This window comes from Amia ocellicauda, chromosome 12 (assembly GCF_036373705.1).
Source record: "Amia ocellicauda isolate fAmiCal2 chromosome 12, fAmiCal2.hap1, whole genome shotgun sequence".
Taxonomy (NCBI): Eukaryota; Metazoa; Chordata; class Actinopteri; order Amiiformes; family Amiidae; genus Amia; species Amia ocellicauda.
In genome coordinates, this window is record NC_089861.1 from 6,687,574 (window position 1) to 6,701,180 (window position 13,607).

The 13,607-nt window shown below is 39.4% G+C and overlaps 1 protein-coding gene across 1 annotated transcript in view; it reads right to left on the bottom strand.

Moving 5' to 3' along the window:
- Window positions 1-13,607, bottom strand: part of LOC136765065 (uncharacterized) — a 38,045-nt gene that overhangs the window by 17,552 nt on the left and 6,886 nt on the right. The window contains exons 9-20 of the mRNA XM_066719537.1: window positions 13,100-13,254; window positions 12,804-13,012; window positions 12,497-12,636; window positions 11,278-11,388; window positions 10,739-10,897; window positions 10,074-10,197; window positions 9,767-9,970; window positions 8,782-9,656; window positions 4,870-5,009; window positions 4,388-4,516; window positions 1,060-1,391; window positions 254-387 (exon numbers count right to left, since the gene is read on the bottom strand). Of these exons, the coding sequence (XP_066575634.1) occupies window positions 254-387; window positions 1,060-1,391; window positions 4,388-4,516; window positions 4,870-5,009; window positions 8,782-9,656; window positions 9,767-9,970; window positions 10,074-10,197; window positions 10,739-10,897; window positions 11,278-11,388; window positions 12,497-12,636; window positions 12,804-13,012; window positions 13,100-13,254 (2,712 nt within the window). The remainder of the gene's footprint in view (window positions 1-253; window positions 388-1,059; window positions 1,392-4,387; window positions 4,517-4,869; window positions 5,010-8,781; window positions 9,657-9,766; window positions 9,971-10,073; window positions 10,198-10,738; window positions 10,898-11,277; window positions 11,389-12,496; window positions 12,637-12,803; window positions 13,013-13,099; window positions 13,255-13,607) is intronic.

A 13,607-nucleotide genomic window follows, 5' to 3' on the forward strand; every position in this document is an offset into this window, starting at 1 on the left:
CCCTTATAGTGTCTGTAATCTTTTTAAAATATTTCTCTCCCAGAAGCCAGCACTCTTCGTATTAATTGTATGAGATAATGTTAGGTGAACATATTATTCTCTGCAGTTCAATATTTTGCATTATTATTATGATTATTGAATAACAAATGAAGAAAACATCTATATTATGCATTGCCTTATAAGCAAAATATCAAGCATATACATATACATATTTGGATTAGGATAGGTTGTATGGATAAATGTTCATACTGACCGATAGGCAAACAGAACATAATCCTTCAGTGAATTGTGGGAGACGAGGATGGAGTGGTCCTTGTGAATAGGGGTAGTGTCTGGAGTGATGGTGACACGATGCAGTAATCGACAGGAAGCAGCTACATCAAAGACCTAAAAGAGAGATGGACAGTAAACTTCACTACACTGGCTTCCTTCAAGACACCATAAATAATGAATAGAATACATTCAAATAAAGATACTGCTACTTCTACGATAAACTACTGAGCAATTCTCATTTTATTTAGTTTTATGTGTGTTTAATAGTGCTTTTCTCCCCTTTAACACTTCCTCACAACCAGCTTTGAAGAGTTATTTTTGGATCTAATCAGGGCTGAGGAACCTAGTCTAGCAGACATCAGAGTAATGCTGCACTGAAGGTGACTATGTGTAACACAGCTCTTAACATAGGATCCTGTTACTCTGATATCATTCCTCTGAACTTGGTTGGTGGTTCAAATCTCGTGTGTCAGCGGACAAGCCATCTGACGTAGCAGGGCCCAGAGGTGCACCTGAGAAGACTAGTTGAATACGAGAAGGAGTCTGAGCGACGGGCTGCATTTGGATGGTGCTTTCTGGGACGGGTATAGAATAACACTGACTGAGGTGATCTGGACTGGAATTGAGGGAGAGCTGTGAGAGTTTGAGATGACGAATCAGCAGTGTGGGAAGAAACTGAGCAGAAGGATTCACCCTCTTCCCTGTTTGCAGTCGTTTCACAGAAACAACCAATGCAGCGCCAGGACGAATGAGTGACAAGGGGTGTGAAAATGCGAAATGACTCACTTTAATGCAGTGGCTTCCATCGTAAAACACCACAAGAAGATTTCCGTCCAGGGTGGAAGTCAACACTGGGACATCTAGGGATTCATTCTCAGAGTACACCACTATCTCTGAAGCAATATCCCAAACCCGGAGGCTGTGCTTTTCTGTGAGTGCCACCATTTTGTTGTCCAGGCACAAAGTGATTGAGTCAATGTTTCTCCCAACACCACCGAGAGTCCTGATGGCCCTGCCAGAACTCACGTCCCATAGTTTAAGGGTCCCGTCTCTGGAAGCTGAAGCTGCCACAAGGTCCTTCTTGGCCCCAGCCACTGCAGTGATGCTATCAGTGTGACCTGCGGATAAAATATCATATGACACACAGATAATAGGGTTGCTGTTCAGGCGATTTTAGGGTAAAACTACCAAAAATCACATGAGAGAATTCACAGAATCACAGAACAGAATTTCCAACCATTCCTACAGTTTTATCTGATATATAAATGTCAGAAATACATAAAAATACGGCAGCTCCGGAGAATTCTGGACTAAACGATTATAGATAGAAGGTGGGTTTCATTATTTTTTTGTAACTAAAAAAGAACTTTGTGAACATATTATCAAACAAAGCACTGGAAATCTTGCATTAAGTATGTATCCTGTAAATTCAACAATGTTCCATGTCAATTTAAATTCATCAAATGCTTCACAAACAGTTATCTTTAATCAAATATCACCACCAGTGGTCTAATTAGAAAGAAGTGTGATATATTAACAATTGGAAAAAGTCAGGTGCTAAACTACTTGAAGACTGTTCTGGACGGCTGCCAAAGAAACAGGTGCAGTGGTATCGGCTTTCACAAGCAGGCTTAACATTTTCTTTTTTATCTCCTCCAGACTCATAATTAAATGTTGTCTGTCAAATAAAATCTCACTGTCTTTTTAAATTATCCTCTGGGATTCTTATGCTGAAGACACGTTGTTCTAGTGACAAATAGCTATGAGGTGGCCAAAAAATGTCTTATCAGTTTTATAAAGAGTCTCTGTTATAAACACAGAGTATGCAGGTGCCATGTCGGTTATTTTCTTAATTGCATTTTTTGTATTACCATATATACGAATTAAATTGTGCAATGCGGTTTTGTAGAACCCCTAGAGGGGTCTTCTGTCTGATGTTGAGGGCTGATACATCTACTGTTTAGCTCTCAGTTAGACACAATGTCTGTATTATTACTTTCACTCAATAAATTGCTAGTTTGATTGGTCTCTGAAGTGGTGTTTTCTTATAGGTTACTTTCATTCATCACAATAAGTGACCAATAAGTGGTAAATGTTCTCATCAAAACTCCTATGACATAATTCCATTACCTATTAAAATTCATAGACTGTGTTGGTGTTTTGAGTTTTACACCCTAAACCGTAATATAGAGTTATCAGCAAATCCCTAACCATACCAAATATTAATCTTTTAGTAAACAAAGAGCACAAACAGTCTATAATTGTAATTATAAATACTTTTGTGTAATTATAAACTGAAATGTGTAACAATGTATTGGCATTACCAGTTACATGTTGGGTACACTTTATTAATGTTACTACACTACAAATACAAGTTAATACTAACACCCACACAATTCCCAGTTCATTTAAAGGTTTAAATTAGTGTGATCAATCCCTGTCAAAATACAGTGAGGGAAAAAAGTATTTGATCCCCTGCTGATTTTGTACGTTTGCCCACTGACAAAGAAATGATCAGTCTATAATTTTAATGGTAGGTGTATTTTAACAGTGAGAGACAGAATAACAACAAAAAAATCCAGAAAAACGCATTTCAAAAAAGTTATACATTGATTTGCATGTTAATTTGGGAAATAAGTATTTGATCCCCTATCAATCAGCAAGATTTCTGGCTCCCAGGTGTCTTTTATACAGGTAATGAGCTGAGATTAGGAGCACTCTCTTAAAGGGAGTGCTCCTAATCTCAGCTCGTTACCTGTATAAAAGACACCTGTCCACAGAAGCAATCAATCAATCAGATTCCAAACTCTCCACTATGGCCAAGACCAAAGAGCTGTCCAAGGATGTCAGAGACAAGATTGTAGATCTACACAAGGCTGGAATGGGCTACAAGACCATCGCCAAGCAGCTTGGTGAGAAGGTGACAACAGTTGGTGCGATTATTCGCAAATGGAAGAAACACAAATTAACTGTTAGTCTCCCTCGGTCTGGGGCTCCTTGCAAGATCTCACCTCGTGGAGTTTCAATGATCATGAGAACGGTGAGGAATCAGCCCAGAACTACACAGGAGGATCTTGTTAATGATCTCAAGGCAGCTGGAACCATAGTCACCAAGAAAACAATTGGTAACGCACTACGCCGTGAAGGACTGAAATCCTGCAGCGTCCGCAAGGTCCCCCTGCTCAAGAAAGCACATGTACAGGCCCGTCTGAAGTTTGCCAATGAACATCTGAATGATTCAGAGGAGAACTGGGTGAAAGTGTTGTGGTCAGATGAGACCAAAATCGAGCTCTTCGGCATCAACTCATCTCGCCGTGTTTGGAGGAGGAGGAATGACCCCAAGAACACCATCCCCACCGTCAAACATGGAGGTGGAAACATTATGCTTTGGGGGTGTTTTTCTGCTAAGGGGACAGGACAACTGCACCGCATCAAAGTGACGATGGACGGGGCCATGTACCGTCAAATCTTGGGTGAGAAACTCCTTCCCTCAGCCAGGGCATTGAAAATGGGTCGTGGATGGGTATTCCAGCATGACAATGACTCAAAACACACAGCCAAGGCAACAAAGGAGTGGCTCAAGAAGAAGCACATTAAGGTCCTGGAGTGGCCTAGCCAGTCTCCAGACCTTAATCCCATAGAAAATCTGTGGAGGGAGCTGAAGGTTCGAGTTGCCAAACGTCAGCCTCGAAACCTTAATGACTTGGAGAGGATCTGCAAAGAGGAGTGGGACAAAATCCCTCCTGAGATGTGTGCAAACCTGGTGGCCAACTACAAGAAACGTCTGACCTCTGTGATTGCCAGAAGGGTTTTGCCACCAAGTACTAAGTCGAAGGGGTCAAATACTTATTTCCCTCATTAACATGCAAATAAATTTATAACTTTTTTGAAATGCGTTTTTCTGGATTTTTTGTTGTTATTCTGTCTCTCACTGTTAAAATACACCTACCATTAAAATTATAGACTGATCATTTCTTTGTCAGTGGGCAAACGTACAAAATCAGCAGGGGATCAAATACTTTTTTCCCTCCCTGTATACCACGTTTGTTGTGTTGTTTCTACCATCATGGTAACTGTGAAACTGTAAACGGGTGTTGGGGTGCAGTTGTCTTACCTGCCAGCAGGTGGTGTAGCAGTCCTCCCGGGGGCAGGAGGCAGGTGAAGGAGGGCAGCAGCACAGGCAGTGAGGAGCAGCAGCACTGAGACAGCAGGGAGTGAAGGTGGGAGAACTTCCTAGGATCCCCTGCACACATTACAAAAGGACATTTCTAACATTTTGAGCTGCTATAATACTCCTCCAGTTTGGAATGACCAATTGTCAATCAAGTCTCAAAACTACAACTACATGATCATTATTATTAATATTCTTATTATAATAATTTATTGTACAATTGTTGCCCTTTAAACATTATTTGTATAGTGGCTCAACATAGTTTTACCAGGTATGTTGAACCTATAGGAAACCACAGTAAACCATGTTAAAAGTGTGAAAATACCATAAGAAATTGACCACAATTTGCATAAGAGACGTGATATCACAACTGCAAAATATCAGTTGAATGCCAGTGTAGGTCAATCATCAGTGCTTCGGAATACCTGGTGCCACTGGCTGGTCACTGGAGACGATCTCATATAGACGCCCAACTAGCTGGGAGGCCAGTTGACACGGGTCTCGGAGCAAGACGTTCTTAGACAGCCGCAGAGCCTCTGTCAGCACATTTACATCGACTAGCTCTCTGTCACAAGAAAACCATGAGGGGGTTACAAAACTAAACTGTATAAATAGTGCAACAAGCAGTGCCATATGAACCAATACAGAAGTGTTCTTCAAATTTACTCTCGGAGGGCCTCAGCTCTGGTTCTCATTCTGCTTGAGCTCTTAATTATTAAATTGAATGAATGATTAGTTTTATTGAACCAATTTAACCCCTTTAATAAGCCAAATACATTGCTGGAACCCTTGTAATGATGTATATGGGTCAATGACATGACACATGCATTTTGGAGTCCCAAGCATATTACAAATATTACATGTATTTATTTGTTATTAAAACTGAACAATATGTCTCAGCACTCCTATCGTTACTGATAGGAGTATTTTTCATGAGTATTTAAAATTTTAGGAGCTATTAATCTCCAAACATCCAAAATGTCAAACCGGATAACTGTCCACACCTAAAATGAAAATTTAAAAATGTTACAAAAACTCATTAAAAAATAAATAATAAAACCTTAGATTGAACAGTTGGGCATAATTGTGTGAGTGTTTGCATTAATGTATAAAAATATTGCAAAGACTCTTAATTTCATTTCATTTTTAAATGAAAAAAGTTTGTCCCCATATTGGGATTTCTTCCAATGTCATTCCGGACATTCAGGAGCATTTTTACATCAGATTGCATTTTGCTAGCCATGTGACAGGACATCATTCAGAAGATTATGAAGGACCCCCAGGCTGTGCAGAAAGTTTAGTAAGTCTCTCCTAAAATAATGCTAATTTGACCTTTTCGATCACTAAGGTACAAAATTCTGTGCCATACTGGACAATGCTTAAAAATCATTTATATTATTATTATTATTATTATTATTATTATTATTATTATTATTATTAAATGTATATTTAGTGTGAAATGACATTGAATAGTTGTAGGTCAAAGTAATACATTTATATAAGTGGTCAAGTAATTGCTTGATTCATAAGTTAAAACTTGTATTTTGTCATACAGGAAAACGATCACTTTCTGTTATCCAACAATGTCACTCGTTATCTGGAGTGACTTGCTTATACTTTTATTGTTTTTAGGAGTATTTATGAGCGTGTAGGCATCAAATTTACATTGTCATGTTGTTTTAACAACACAATAACATATTTATAACATTATGTCTGTAGTTTTAATGCAAATTTTGTCTGTGTGGATGTCCTTAAATAACAAATGAGATGGCAACATGGTCATTATTGTTTTGCTTTAATTTATGTTTATGCCATGAAGCCATTTGCAAGTTTTAAGAGAATATATCAATCCAAGTTCAAAAATAGCATAATTCCTATATATTTTAAATGTTATATCAAAACATTCATTTAATATGTTGAAATGTTAATGAGTTGAATTAAATTCATGTCATAAATGAGTTACAACATTGTTGTTGCAATTTTTTTTAAATGGCATATGTTTGCATGTTTCCTGTATAACCTATATACAGTGAGGGAAAAAAGTATTTGATCCCCTGCTGATTTTGTACGTTTGCCCACTGACAAAGAAATGATCAGTCTATAATTTTAATGGTAGGTGTATTTTAACAGTGAGAGACAGAATAACAACAAAAAATCCAGAAAAACGCATTTCAAAAAAGTTATAAATTGATTTGCATGTTAATGAGGAAAATAAGTATTTAACCCCTTCGACTTAGTACTTGGTGGCAAAACCCTTGTTGGCAATCACAGAGGTCAGACGTTTCTTGTAGTTGGCCACCAGGTTTGCACACATCTCAGGAGGGATTTTGTCCCACTCCTCTTTGCAGATCCTCTCCAAGTCATTAAGGTTTCGAGGCTGACGTTTGGCAACCCGAACCTTCAGCTCCCTCCACAGATTTTCTATGGGATTAAGGTCTGGAGACTGGCTAGGCCACTCCAGGACCTTAATGTGCTTCTTCTTGAGCCACTCCTTTGTTGCCTTGGCTGTGTGTTTTGGGTCATTGTCATGCTGGAATACCCATCCACGACCCATTTTCAATGCCCTGGCTGAGGGAAGGAGGTTCTCACCCAAGATTTGACGGTACATGGCCCCGTCCATCGTCCCTTTGATGCGGTGCAGTTGTCCTGTCCCCTTAGCAGAAAAACACCCCCAAAGCATAATGTTTCCACCTCCATGTTTGACGGTGGGGATGGTGTTCTTGGGGTCATTCCTCCTCCTCCAAACACGGCGAGTTGAGTTGATGTCAAAGAGCTCGATTTTGGTCTCATCTGACCACAACACTTTCACCCAGTTCTCCTCTGAATCATTCAGATGTTCATTGGCAAACTTCAGACAGGCCTGTACATGTGCTTTCTTGAGCAGGGGGACCTTGCGGGCACTGCAGGATTTCAGTCCTTCACGGCGTAGTGTGTTACCAATTGTTTTCTTGGTGACTATGGTCCCAGCTGCCTTGAGATCATTAACAAGAGTTTGGAATCTGATTGATTGATTGCTTCTGTGGACAGGTGTCTTTTATACAGGTAACGAGCTGAGATTAGGAGCACCCTGGGAGCCAGAAATCTTGCTGATTGATAGGGGATCAAATACTTATTTCCCTCATTAACATGCAAATCAATTTATAACTTCTTTGAAATGCGTTTTTCTGGATTTTTTTGCTTTTATTCTGTCTCTCACTGTTAAAATACACCTACCATTAAAATTATAGACTGATCATTTCTTTGTCAGTCGGCAAACATACAAAATCAGCAGGGGATCAAATACTTTTTTCCCTCACTGTATGTGCTGAAAATGATTAAGTTAATGTTTTTAAATCTTAAAATGTTTCACTGCTACTGTTTTATCAAAGCCTATGCCTTGAGTGGAATTGTACTGCATCATAGTGATTGCTCACTTCTGATTATTTACTGTTAATTAAAAAAATATATACATTTAGTGACTGTCACTCTCGCATAAATACAGAATGTTTTTTAAAGTACATCTTTGTTGCTGAGACTATCTTTAGATATCATCCCATATGAAATCTCACAGTATGTCATTCCGAGTAACAATATCAGTCTGGTAGGACAACACAAACTTTTCTTGTAAAAATACATAAGTCAGTGTTCTTGAGTTAAGGATACAACAATAATCATCAACTAGAAATCATTTTCAGACATTTCCCAGCATTTTTCACTATTCAGCATTATGTTATGTGACTAACTTCTAACAATGCTCCAGTGTCGATAGAAAAGCCCAAATTCGTGAGATTAATTGTGATTTTTTTTTTTTTCCTGGGGTGAATAAGTTTGTTGAGATCAAACTATGAATACTTATAACCCACTCTATGCTGACAAAAAACCGAAGTCAAATAATTTGCAAATCTATCAGTTATCCGGTATGACATTTTTGATACTAGAAATCACATGATTTATAATAAAAAATTATAAATGGTTATTTTCAGAAACATATGCATGACATTCTAATAAAGGTAGAAAGAGCTTTAATTTGTATTTTAAAATGTTATTTTTTTTTACCATTCTAAAATCCTTATTCATCACTGACCCACATATTGTGGTCCAGTGCCGGGTGGGGCACAAAACGGCCGCCAAGAAGTGCACTTCGGCCCCTAGAAGCCCTGGGAGATGAATCGGCTTAAATAGGAGTTCAGCTTTCATTTTGATTGGTTTGTTTTATGTCACTACTGTCTGCGAAATTACTTCCTCATAATCACAATCATAATGCATTAATTAATTAATCAGTTAGTTTAATTAATTCACTATTAATGCAGTGGTGGCGATTTAAAATCCATTTGTAAAACTTGATGGATTAGACATACTTCTCTGGTGTTACCGCTGACTTCAAGTCCTCTTCCACATCAACGATGGACAAGCCCCACGCTTTGTGCAATAGAAACTCGTAGTTGAACAGGCACTCGGTTAACAGAGCTGGAATCTGGCCTGCCTTGATCAAGTGGTATGAAACGCTGCGGAGTTTCTGGATGTTGAAAACGTAGTTCTTTATCGAGTCTTTTTCCAGCACCCAGGTCAATGGCTGAAATATAAACTTGTGTGCTTTGCTATTGGAATGGGGCGACCGATTTCCTAAGAAGTAGTCAGCGTACTCGGCGTGAATGGACACCTGGGCCTCCTTTGCCTTCAGGTACCTCTCCTCACAGGCGCTCTTTAAAGCTAAATGGGTCCAGTTAAATACATAGGTGTTGTCAGTGTTCTGCTCCATCAGGTGATCCCCTAAGTCTCGCCTGAGCCTGGCCCACAGGACGAAAGGGAACTGAGGAGCAGGAGGTTTATGAGACAGAGCCATCTCCTGCATCACTCTCTGATCCAGGGACAACAAGTCCAGAAGCTCCTCTTCAGTGATCCCGTTCCTGGACAGCGTGATCAAAGACGCAGTTTTCCTCACCAGCTGCTGGCCGTGCTCCTTTTCCAGCCTGAGCAAAGTAGACTGGTAGAGCTTGGAGAGGTCCTGGGGCAGATGTGCTGGTGACGTGAAAGACGTCCACAGCCTGCTCTCTGCATAGGCATTCTCCAGGTACAGTGGACACGGGCAGGACATGCAGGCCTCTGTCAGAATCTTCCATTGGTCAGGTGCTAATCTCCGCCCATCCCTCTCCATCACTCTCCTTAGCATTCGGTTGATGTCATCTGGGCTGAGAGGGTTCATCAATACAGTGATTGGCTTCACCGTCAGCTCCTGAGTAAGAAGATCATGGTTGTGAGTTTGCTTAGATCAGGAAAGTCAGTGACTGCATATGTGCTTGCTAAGATGACATTTGGAGTGATTGCCCTGTTATACTGGCTTACCTCTAATGTCTTTAAGCAGCTGGATCCAGTTGATGCAGATACTATAAGATGTACATGTTTTGGGAGGACAGGTGACAACCAGGAGATGTCTGAGGCATGATCTTCAGAGAGTTCATCAAGACCGTCAAGTAATATCACTACAGGGCTGTCCTCTCTCCCTGACTCAAGCAGAGAAAGGAACTCATTGGCCAGCTCATGCAGACTCTGGGAGAGACACAAAGACATACGGGGGCTCTTTGTTTAGAAGCACCGAAGCCTTGGGTCGGGCAATGTGTTGTTAAATAAGGCGAGAGGGTAGCAACCATACCTCGGAGAACTTGGCCTGAACATCGCACATGTCAGAGAGCTGGAAACACAAGCTCTGAAGAAGCAGACGCACGTTTCTACTCTCCCCAGTGACCCCGACGAAACGCACAAGGACCCTCACGTTTCTGTGAACCCAAACCTCAGAGTTTATAAACATTTTTCAGTAGCGCTTGAGAGCAGTGCCTGCACCTTCTCAAGGAATGAATGCATGAATACCAAGGGAATAATACCAGAATTTCTCATGTTCTTTCTGTGAGCTCTGATGTTGACCAAAGGTAACACTAAAACTTAAATAAAAACAAAGGAATCAAATATATACTACTATTTGATTAACATTTTAGTAAATAAAGTTATGTTTTAATAATGTTATTGTTTTTTAAGTATTTAAAAACATAGGCTCAGTTTACATGCTGGTTAATAAGTCATGACAGTCGAGGTACTGTCATGACTTATTTAAGTTGTTTATGTCTGGTTACAGTTTTAAATAGTTTTGTTAGTATACAAATTGAACAAAATTAAAGAGAATGAAACATACAAATCCAAAGCAGTAACTGGTATATTAAAAATAAGTCACTGTCTCTGCTGTCTCATGGCTTTTTAACCCACATGCAGATACAGACTTAACTTATTTTTTGAATTAACTGAAAGACAAGACTAAAACCTCACCCAGGGATCCAGCTTTGAGCCAGATAAGCAGCCCTGGCCATTACTGTACTCTTGCCACTTCCGGGTCTTCCAAGGAGAACCACGGGCTTCTGGCACGAACTCTCAAGTGCTTCTCTCAGTCCATCCACAACACAGCCCTGAAGCTCACAGCGCATCTCTCTGGTAGAGAAAATGGGAGGGACAAAAGCTGAAATAGTTACTAGACAGTCAGTAGTGTATCTACTATTTGAATCACTGTGGAGATTCGCTTGTCCAAAGTAAGTTATGGAAAAACCAATGAAAGAACCAAGCAGTAGGACTTCATGATTACATCTCACCCAAAGGATGAAAGACAAGGCGGTGAAGTAATTATCTTAGGGTAAGACACAAACCTGATGCAAATTTAGCTTATTAATTTTTGCACTATCAATATGGTTTTACTATGGCTGTACCTAAGTTTTACTGTGGTTTCTTATGGCTTTAACAGGTAAATTTACCAGGATACAATTACACAGGAGAATGTTTGTTTATAAAAATAGGACAACGGGAAGAAAACTCACAGAACTTGTCTGTGGTGAATGTGCTGAAGAATCTCTTCCTTTATTCTGGCTCTAGAGGTTTCTCTTCTTCTGACATCAAGGGATCCTTTAACTGTGTTTGACCTTGTGATTCTGCAACAGTCAAAAGTGTGGGATGTGGTGACAACATGTTCTAAGATAATCTTGAGAGGGTAAATAATGCATCAAAGCTGTGCCCCTGAAGACTTTCTACTGAACCCAAGGCTTTACTGGAATGCACTTAATATCACAGAAGAAGTCACCAGGTATAACTCTCTGTGTTTCTGGTCAGATCCAGGTGACAATTAACTATTCATCACGTCATTTAGCTTAAAATGATCACTGCAGGTATACACCTCCCTCACAAAACTTCTGGGTACACAGCTATATTTAAGCTATAAGCATGGTGACAGAATGGTATTATGAATATTATCTGTAATACTACCTCATAATTTACAATTCTTATCATTGTTATGTAGTTAGGTAATGCATTACTCCCAGATTTGTGGCATTCCTAATAAATCAGTTCAAAGGCAAGAATCCATGATAATAAATCATTGTATTTGTCCAATTATGTCATATATGGCGAAATAATTTGATATTTTGGACAGAAAAGGAATAAAGCACACATATAAATTGGCATTTCATTGTTCCTAGTTCCGTACTAAAAACATATGGACCTTCTGTATAGGAACAAAATTGGGTCCAAAAAAGCTCTTTGTGAATCCCCTAAAAGTGAAGGGATTAAGAAATAGCATATATAATTAATGTCCTTGTAGATCTGTGTATACTCAAAAATACAAAAACCAAGGGATACAAATGGCTCAAATTAAGAAATGGTACATTTACATTTTATTGAGCCACATGACAGGTGTCACCCCAGGGTAGACTACCCAGACTGACAGACTGGCCAGCTCAAAACTGAAGAATCTCGAAGACCTTGAGCCAAGCCTTTTATGACTGGTGGTGTCAGCCACAAAGCATTCGATTGGCTGATTGCCCGTGCAATGAGAATGACCCTGATGTCAATCAGTCAAGACTGGATTGGACAGTACTGGCAGATTGTGATAGGTCAGTGAGATTCCCCTGTGCATTTAAGTGGTTAATTGAGTGTTGTTTCAAAACACAAACCCGTAACTGACAGTTGTCTAGAAAAAACATTTACATAATGAATCAGAAAAACTCTTACAAAATATGAATAACTCCAATGCTTTTCTTATACCTGTTTAAATGGCCAGTAACAGTTCTATGGAAATCACTGCAGATCCGCTCAGTGTAATGGAGATGGGACCTGTTGAGCTTAGGGTTGATTCCATCTCGCCCCCAGCCCACACTGTATTCGAAGATATTTGTGTGACGCAGCTGTGATAAACAACAAATACACAGGAAAACTATCAATTGGCTAAACCAAATAAAAACTTTTAAACTGTGAATTGTGCAGTGAAAGCTGCAAGACTATAATTTGTGTAAAAATATCATGGTAAACTATTATAGTCGGTATTACACTTTCTTTTTGACAAACACCTGACCTTTGTGTGGATGTTTTCCATGAAGTTCTGATGGGCTGAATATAACTTCTGGTTTATTTCTGGATCGCTGGCCAAAATATCAATGTAGTCTGAAGCTTTTTCACTGCGTAGGTTGTACTTGATGTCTGTGATGGTCCTTTTGTACCAGGTACAATGATTTTCTGGGGGATCAACTGTCCGAAGGCCCTGCTCCACTTCAAAATCCAGTACTGAAACCACATTGTAAGAAAAAAGACATGTCAGCATATTGTGGAGTTATGCAATATGAACATAGAGAGTTGTATTGAAGCCATTACCTGTCCTAAGAAGAGAAGAGGCTGTTTTCTCTCCCATTGCTATTGACCCATAGTACTGGAAGATGCTGCAGATCTTCTGGGAAGTATGCAACCAGTTCTTCTTTGCTTGCTGTCTCCGTAGTGGGTCTTTACTAAGAATGTCTTTGTAGTGAGTACTGGAAGTCCAAGCAAAAGAGGACAATGATTGAAATCCCTTTCAAACTACACTATTCATTGAAAAGCAAAGTTCGATCTCCAAAATCTTATAATTTTAAACTTAGAATAAAACCATAATGACAATAATAAATGCTGAGAATCTGTGTTTCTTTTACTTTTGTGTCAATGTGCATGTGTTAAGTGCAGGAGTGAGGAATGAGGAGAGAGAATTGAACTCGTGGCTGTTGGACTATAATTATGGAATTGCGATCTGGATTGTATGCTAATTCTGTATGTCTTTCATAGAGAAGGACCTGAAAGAATGTAGGTAAGCTCCTGGAGAGCTAGGCTTTTGTTTGGGTTTTGATTTATT